This window comes from Carlito syrichta, unplaced genomic scaffold (assembly GCF_000164805.1).
Source record: "Carlito syrichta isolate Samal-C Ts95f unplaced genomic scaffold, Tarsius_syrichta-2.0.1 Scaffold309503, whole genome shotgun sequence".
NCBI lineage: Eukaryota > Metazoa > Chordata > Mammalia > Primates > Tarsiidae > Carlito > Carlito syrichta.
In genome coordinates, this window is record NW_007253599.1 from 297,747 (window position 1) to 307,061 (window position 9,315).

Sequence of the window (9,315 nt, forward strand, 5' to 3'; positions counted from 1 at the left end):
GATCGCCGGAGCCCAGCAGACCGAGGCTGCGGTGGACCAGGAGCGGCCACTGCACTCCAGTCTGGGCGACAGAGTGTGACTCCAACTCAAAAAAAAAAAAAAAAAAATACATCAACAGATGTCAAAACAAAAACCACATGATTATCTAATTAGATGCAGAAAAAGCTTTTGATAAAATCCAGCACTCCTTCTTGATAAAAACACTCAAACATCTAGGCATATGTGGAACATACCTCAAAATAGTAAAAGCCATCTATGAGAAACTCACATCCAGCATACTCCTAAACAGACAAAAATTGGAACCATTTTCCCTGAAAACAGGAAAAAGACAAGGATGCCCACTCTCACCCCTCCTGTTCAATATAGTATTGTAAGTCTTGGCTAGAGCAATCAGAAAAGAGAAGGCAATCAGGGGTATCCAAATAGGAAAAGAGGAAGTCAAGTTATCTCTCTTTGCAGATGACATGATTATATACGTTGAAAACCTAAGAGAATCTATCAAAAAACTCCTTGCCCTGATAAAGGACTTTGGTAAAGTCTCAGCATATAAAATAAATGTGGAAAAGACAATTGCATTTCTTTACACCAATAATAAACAAACAGAAACCCAAATAAAAAGCACAATCCCACTCACAATAGCCACAAAAAATTAAATACCTTGGCACCTTCCTAATTAGAGACGTGAAAGACCTTTAAAATGAAAACTACAAAACACTGCTAAAAGAAATCAAAGATGACACAAACAGGTGGAAAAATTCCCATGCTCATGAATTGGAAGAATCAACATTGTGATGTCCATCTTACCTAAGGCAATCTACAGATTTAATGCAATACCCATCAAATTACCAGCAACATTCTTCTCAGATCTAGAAAAAACAATACAGGAATTCATATGGAAACACAAACGACCAAGAATAACCAGAACAATACTCAGCAAAAAAACAAAACAAAAAAACAAAACAAAAAAAAACAAAGCAAGGGGTATCAGACTCTCAGACTTTAAACTTTATTGAAAAACTACAATAATCAAACCAGTCTGGTATTGGTACAAGAACAGACATATAGACCAATGGAATAGAATTGAGATTCCAGAAGCAAAACCTCAATTTTTCAACCAACTCATCTTCAACAAAGCCTCCAGCACCTACCACTGGGGAGATAAGAATCTATTCAGTAAATGGTGCTGGGAAAACTGGTTGACCACATGCAGAAGATTCAAACAGGACCCCTATCTATACTCATACTCAAAAATTAGCTCTAAATGGATCAGAGACCTAAATGTAAAACCTCAAACCATAAGAGCCCTAGAAAATGCAGGACACACCCTTATGGAAGTTGGAACTGGCAACCAATTCCTGAGCAATACCCAAAATGCACAGGCCATAAGAGATAAGATAGACAAGTGGGACCTCATTAAACTGACAAGCTTCTGCAAAGCCAAAGAAACCATCAAGAGAGCAGGGAGACAGCCTACAGACTGGGAAAAAGTACTTGCCAACTCCACATCTGAAAAAGGCCTAACATCTAGGACCTACAAGGAACTTAAACATGCTGAAAAGAAAAAAACAAACAACCCCATTACAAAGTGGGCAAAAGATATGAACAGACACTTCTCAAAAGAAGACATAAGAGCAGCCAACAGATATATGAAGAAATGTTCATCCTCACTAGTCATCAAGGAGAAGCAAATTAAAACTACACTGAGATACCACCTAACTCCAGTCAGAATGGCCATTATCAATAACTCAAAAAATAACAGATGCTGGAGAGGATGTGTTGAAAAGGGAACACTTCTATACTGTTGGTGGGAGTGTAAACTAGTATAACCTCTGTGGAAATCATTGTGGCGATTCCTTAAAGCTCTAAAAATTGACCTTCCATATGACCCTACAATCCCCTTACTGATAATATACCCTGAAGGACTCAAGTCACTCTATGAAAAAGATACCTGCACACATATGTGTATTGCAGCATTGTTCACAATAGCAAGATCATGGAACCTACCATGCTGTCCATCAAAAGAGGACTGAATTTAAAAAATGTGGTACATATACACAATGGAATATTATGCTGCTATAAAAAAGAACAAAACCACGAATTTCTCAGCAACCTGGATGGAATTAGAGTTTATAATACTGAGTGATCTCTCACTGAAACAAAGATCTGAGCATCACATGTTCTTACTCATAAGTGGACCTTGAACAACTACTGTAATACTATAAGAAAAGGATTGACAGTGGCAGGAAACTGGGAGTGGGGAAGAGGGAGGTGAAGGGAGGTGAATGGAGGTGGGATTAACGGTAGTCAATGTCTGTCTGGGGAAAGGGGTCACACTTGATCAACAAGAGTACCTGCACAATGAACATTTGTATACCTAACCCTTAACTGTATCCCATAACTTTAAAATAAAAAGTATATATTAAATTAAAAAAATGATTTTGGGAGAATTCCATCTTTCTCAATTGCCTGAATACTTTCAATAGGATTGGTATCAGCTCTTCCTTGTACATTTTGTAGAATTCCGCTGGAAAGCCATCCGGCCCAGGGCTTTTTTGGGTAGGTTTTTTTTTGTATGACAAAGTCTATTTCCTGGGTTGTTATTGGTTTATTTAGTGTCTGAAAGTCTTCTTATTTTAACCTGGGGAGATTGAGTGACCCTCTGAAGTTGTGCTGTCAGGATATTTCCTTTGGGTCATGATCAAGCCCTGTGTAGTTGATCCACCGGTCACAGAGATCGGATCTGTTGGTCTGTGGTGAGCAAGTTGGAGCACTTTCCTGCCCCACCTTCAATATGTTGGTGGGGTGCTTCTGTTGTCCTCTTTCATGGAAAGTTGCCTCTGAACTCTGTCTGCAGCTCCTTCCAGCATCCTGCAAGGTGCTGAAGTGATGAGGCAAAGCCCAGAGCAGTCTCTCTGGTGAGGGATTCAATGGTGAGGGAGCTCCTGGAGCAATAGTGTCTCCCCACTGCTTTTCCAAAGGAAAACTTCTGCCTGTTTTAAAAAAACAATGGTGCTTCACTTCTGGGACCTGGGAAGAGCCAGAGACAAGGTGGAGAAGCTGCAGCACCTGCTGTTGCATCAGGGGCCTGGCCACTCACTCACAAGCCCCACTTAGACAGTCTCTCCCAGTGTTTTCTTGCCAGCGAGGGTTTGGTGATTAAAGAAAAAGCAAGAAAAGAAAAGAAAGAGAAAATGGCACTTGGCTTCTGCGTCCTGGGAATCGATAGGATCCGAGCCCAGCAGCTGTGGCACCAGCCACTACATCAGGAGAGCCGTGGCCACTAGCTCCCTAGTCCTCACTCAGTCAGCCACTCACATGTCCACTCACTCACCAGCACATACACAAAATTTTTCATACACTCACTCACAGGGGGACTTGCATAGTCCGACTGGCTCAGCTGCCGTTTACCCCGCCTTTGATCGTTTTTGTTTGTTTATCTGTTAGTTTGCTTTCCTATTTTCTTTTTTCTTCTGTTTCTCTTTGTCTCCCTTTCTTCTTTATTCTTTCTATCTGTTCTTTTACTTTCTATTATCTCATTGGTTTTCGGGGGAAAACATATGCTTCCACCACATGGATATATTGTAAGATCGTGAGAAGTGGGTTCCAGAGGGCCCACACCCAAGTCAGTGGATACTGTGATCTGCAGGAAGTTTCTGAACCATAGCTCCTCCTATTACACTGTAACCAAATCTCAAATCTGCAAAAAGACAGCATAGCTGACTTCAAAATTGAACAAATCCAGGGGCTCCATTTAGGGAAGAATAAGAGGTTGAACAACCAGAAGTGAAAACTATCCCCTTCTCACTGAGCAACAGATTTGAAGAGGGGGAAATATAGGGGGCAAGGAGGAAATCTGTCACAAATGAAGAAGAATCAGCAGAAGAACACAGGTACTCCCCAGATCCCTGGAAAGATAGTGCCTCAGAATACAGACTTTGGAACTCAAAACAATGAAGAGTCCTCAGAATGACTGGTCTCAAACCACAAATCCAGATATCAAGGTATTGATGGAAAGATTGAAAAGAAACAAAGAAAGATAAGAACGAATGAAAGAGTTAATAACTGAGATTATGATAATAAAGAATATAGTAAATGAAAAAAATAACAAACTGACAAGCATGGAAAGCAAAACTAACCAAGCAGAAGAATCTCAGAGATTTAAGACCAAAATATGGATCTAACCCAATATAGTTAAAAAAAAAAACATAGGAAGCTTAAAAAGACAGAACAAAGCCTTCAAAATATGTGCAATTATATTAAGAGACCAAATTTATGCCTGATTGGCATCTCTGAAGCAGAAAAGGAGAATGAGAGCACCCTGGAACAAACATTCCACAAGGTCATCCAGGAAAATTTTCCACATCTCATCAGAGAAGCGTCCTCCTCCATGTAGACTTGACCTTCAGATACTAACCACTTCAGCTACCTTAATCTTTGTCAATATAGCACAAAGAGGCAATCATGCTGAGTTTACTCTACAACCTGTAATGCAGGCTGAGCTAGTACCAATTGTGGGCTCAATTACTGTACTAAATCTCCCTCTTCTCAATGATTATAGTTTTGAGCTGCTAGCTGTCAAAATTTTCTCATACAATTGATGCTATTTTATGGTTATTCTTAGCAGAAAGCATAAACTCATACCTGTCACTCTAGACATGGCTAGAAGAAAAAAAGTCCTCTTATTATTTTTATTTGTCTTTTTTTTGTCTCCATATGTGAGCTTATGCATGTTATTTTCAAACAGCTCAGTTCTATTTTTTTCCTGTTTATTGAAGTAAATGTAAATATGCTGACCTACATATATTTTGTGTATGTGTGCCATGTTTATTTCCAGATTTTTGGTATTTTTTTCCTCCCTTTGGCTATAATATGTTTTAATTTTACTTGATTTGCCTACTTCGAGCTTTCTTCTTATATTTCAAATGTTTCAACATATTTGTATATTTAAATTTAAAGAGTTTTGAAAAATTACTGTTCCGGTTGGGGGAGCACATAACATCAATAAGTATACCTGATCTCAAACCAGGTGAAGTGGGGACCAAAGGGAGGCCCAAACTTTACCTGTAAGATGATCACTTGTATACCTAATCCTGAATTGTAACCTATATCTTTAAAATAAAATAAAATAAAGAAAAGTCACTGTTCCAAAAATTTCTCCAAAGCCACAAATACTATTTTATTAAGTTGTACAATTTCTTTTTGAATATTAGGAGAGTCAAGTGAGTAATGAAGATATATTTTATTTCCTGGAAATCAGTTATTATATTATCTTAATGATAGAGGCAATTCTTAATGAGATTAAAGGAAGAAAAAAATGATTTGATCTTAGTTCACATAATGAGATTAAAGAAATCATGAGAAAGTTAATAAATCTTTTATTTTCATTCAATTGCTCAAATTCAACATGCTCTCACTTCTGTAAGATAAATGCAATTTTTTTGATTGTGTCAATGAAAGCTTGCTTTACTTGCTTGTTTCTCAAGGTATAAATAAAGGGATTCAACAGAGGAGCAACAGATGTAGTGAGCACAGATACCCCTTTATTAACATACACCTCTTCTTTGGCTGAAGGCTTGATATAGATGAAAATGCAGCTGCCATAGGTGATGGAAACAACAATCATGTGAGAAGAACAGGTGGAGAAAGCTTTTCTCCTTTGTTGAGCAGATGGGAATCTGAGAATTGTTTTGATAATATATATGTATGAAAGAATCACACCTATTAGTGTAATAATGAATGTCAGTACTGCACAGATTATAACCATTTGTTCTATGAACCATGTGTCTGAGCATGAAATCTTAAAAAGAGGAGATGCATCACAACCAAAATGATCGATGGCATTGGAGTCACAGAATTCCAGCTGGAGGCCCATACTGAGTGGGGTGATAATGATCATCAATCCAGAGACCCAGCAGCACAGGACAAGGATGGTGCAGATTCTGTTGTTCATGATGGCCATATAATGAAGGGGCTTACAGATGGCCACATAGCGGTCATAGGACATGGCAGCCAGGAGAAAAAACTCTGTAGCTCCAAAAAGTCCAATAAAAAATATTTGACTGGCACAAGCATTATAAGTTATGGTATTGTCCTTTGTTGATATACTGTACAGGAATCTGGGAATGCAGACTGTTGTGAATGAGACTTCCAGGAAGGAGAAGTTTCGTAGAAAAAAATACATAGGTGTCTTAAGATGAGAATCCATTATGGTAAGAATGATAATGGTCATGCTTCCAGTTACACTCAGAATGTACATCAGAAATAAAAAGATAAAAATCATAACTTGCAGTTGTGGGTCATCTGTTAGACCCAACAAGATGAATGTTGTTATTGCTGTGTTATTTCTCATAACTACCTTTGATATTTTAGGCAATCTACATTAAAAAAAGTGAAAGTGAAAAGATCTAAATGGAAGAAAAGAAATAAAAGGCAAATATGAATATAATAAGTGACAGAAAAACAGATTAATGGAGCCAAAAGCTAACTCTTAAAGAGAATGAACAGCATTGATAAAACTTTGTGAGACTGATCTGAGAAAAAGGAAGGTGCAATTAATCAGGCATGAGAGTACTGGTATTCCCAGGGAATACACAGATATTAAAATGATAAAATTGAGTGTATTAAAAACTCTGTATATAGATTTGATGAATTACCTAAAATGAAGTAATTCCTTGAAATATATAATTTATGCCTCATTTAAGATGAAATATCTAACTTATATAGCTCTATATTTATTAAGGTAAATGAATATAAACGTATATAGTCCAACAATAAGAACTAAGGGTAAATGAATAATTGTTGATTTTTACCAAACATTTAAAAGCAAAATCAAATTTATCAGAACTTCATAATTCCTTTCATAAATGCGATGTTGAAAATGAAAATTATAACATCTGATGTGGTTTCCAATATATGTAGACATAATATAAATGATGAAAACAAAAAAGAGTAAGAGGTAAAGTATCCCAGATCGTAATAAAGTTTCTATATTCTACCTCAAGAAGTAACAAACAAAAATCAAGTAATAAAACTAAGAATATAGGTGGAATTATAAATAATTTCATTTAATATAAATGATCTAAGCAAATCAATTAAGACAGAAATTATAAGAATGGAATTTTAAAAGTAGCTTAACTATCTAAAAAATAGTAGGCCAAGAGGAAAAATACAGATACTAAAGATAACTATAAATAACATGGAGTCTCTCATAACAGATTTGCATATAAATGATATCTTATAGCTTGTTAGTTGAATTGCACAAATGCTGGTTACAACTCCTTAGCAGTTATTGCAAATGCCTTCCAGTTTATAGCATATCTTGTTCAAATCAATTTTATTGAAGTATAACTTACATACTGTAAAATACACTTATGTACAGTGTTCTAGTAGATATTGACAAATATATACATGCAGTCTTATAGTCACTACTGAAATCAAGATATATAAGTTTTTATTATTCTTCAAATTGTTAGATAACACTATTTCTGAATCAATCCCCAGGCAAAACACTAGTTTCTCATAATAGATTTGCCTAGGACTTAATTGTTGCATTTATACAGTTCAACAACATAGCAAGAAGGCAAAATCCAGTCTAATAAATAAAAGTTGCTTACCATATAGTTTTATCTAATGAATATATGAAAATGTGATCTTCTTAGCAAACTTAAGGAAAACAATTAAGTTCAAAACTACTGTACAACCAGCAGAGTGGCTGGCGTTAAATAGATGGACCATACCAGTGTCTTTGAGAACATGGAATAAGTAAAACGCTAACATCTTGAAGGTAAGCCCATTCATTTCTATAAATGCTATGAAATTTTTTGGAATATTTGTTAGTATGAGCATCCAAATCTATGAAAGGGAAAAATTTTAATCTAGAAATTCACTCAATGGAAATATATATATAACTTAACATAAAATACAAGCATGTTTTTTAAAAGGCATTATTCTCATAATCCAGAAACTTGAAATGCCAAATTTTATGATCAGCATTCAAATTGTAGTATTTTCATGAAATAGGAGACTATGGCAATGAAGATTAAAGTCATGCTGCTATGTGCAACATTATGGAGGGTTCTCATAAACATAGTTTTAAGTGAAAGAAGGCAGACACCATAGAACATATAACTACACAAAATTCAAAAATAATATGAATTTATCAATGAAGTTAGAAGTCATGATAGTTTTTATATTCAGGGAAGGGTGTGAGACTAGGAGTGAGATCTTTGGGGCTTATGTGATGCTGTCAATGATCTGTTTCTAGTCACAATGCTGTGCCCTTAGAATTTGTTCACTTTTCTATAATGTTACGGCATGGTAAAATTTAATAATTAAAAAAGACAAACTGTAGAGTTTGATCATTTTATCTGACAATATTTCATAGTAGTTTCTGCACCTTTTACTGATGTCTAATGCACAAAACTCTTTTTATATATGGTCTTTTGAAATAAGAGGAAATTTTTGGTACAAGTTGTATTGGTTTAGTGTAGCTCAGGTTAAAATACATTCAATCACTGTTTCAAAAGCCATGCTATTTAAATAAAACTTTCAAGTAAATTCTCCTAGTAAGCATATATATCTATTTGTGTGTATGTATACATATGTATGTACATATATATTTTAATCTCTATGCAGTCCCTACTTTTTTTAAAACCTGTCTTTACTTAGGCTGCTACTTGTTGCAACATTAAAACATCTGACTTTATTCATTAATACACAATCACTGTTTTTGCCTAACTAATTAACATCATTGTTCTTGTCAAAGCCAAAAAGTCTAGATTCTCCCATGATTTCTTCTACCTGCACATCCACATCTGTATAATGGCCAATTTCTTTAGTATCTATATTCTTAATATGGCCAATATATTAAAAATATGTTTATTTTTCCATGTCATTCCTCTACCCTACATTCACTTTGATCTCACACTCAGAATAAAGCATTTATGTTTTAACTGGACCTCATGTCTCCTGTTTCATTTTAATCCATTTTCCTTACTGCATCTAGAATAAATCTAAGATAAATGCCATCTCGATTCCTCTAAGACTGATTAGATACACTTTCTTGGTGTTCCTACAGTTAGCATCTCTATGTCAAAGCTGTTTTGTATTGCTTATTTGTTATTCTGTTTCCCCAGTCAGACTGTGATATTCATGAGGCCAGGGCCTATCTTATTCACAATAATGCAATATATTTCTGATCACATTTACTGGAACAAAACAATTTCTCCATGTATGAATAAACATATTATAGACATTTACACCAAATGCCAGGACATATTTTTTTACTCATATTTTAGGATTTAATCTGAGAAAAGT

The 9,315-nt window shown here is 35.5% G+C and overlaps 1 protein-coding gene across 1 annotated transcript; it reads right to left on the minus strand.

Moving 5' to 3' along the window:
* Positions 1–5,410: 5,410 nt before the first annotated feature.
* Positions 5,411–6,349, minus strand: LOC103269839 (olfactory receptor 6C2-like). Its single transcript, XM_008067393.1, has one exon. It carries the CDS (start codon positions 6,347–6,349, stop codon positions 5,411–5,413), a length of 939 nt encoding a protein of 312 aa, XP_008065584.1.
* Between the last annotated feature and the right edge of the window lie 2,966 nt (positions 6,350–9,315).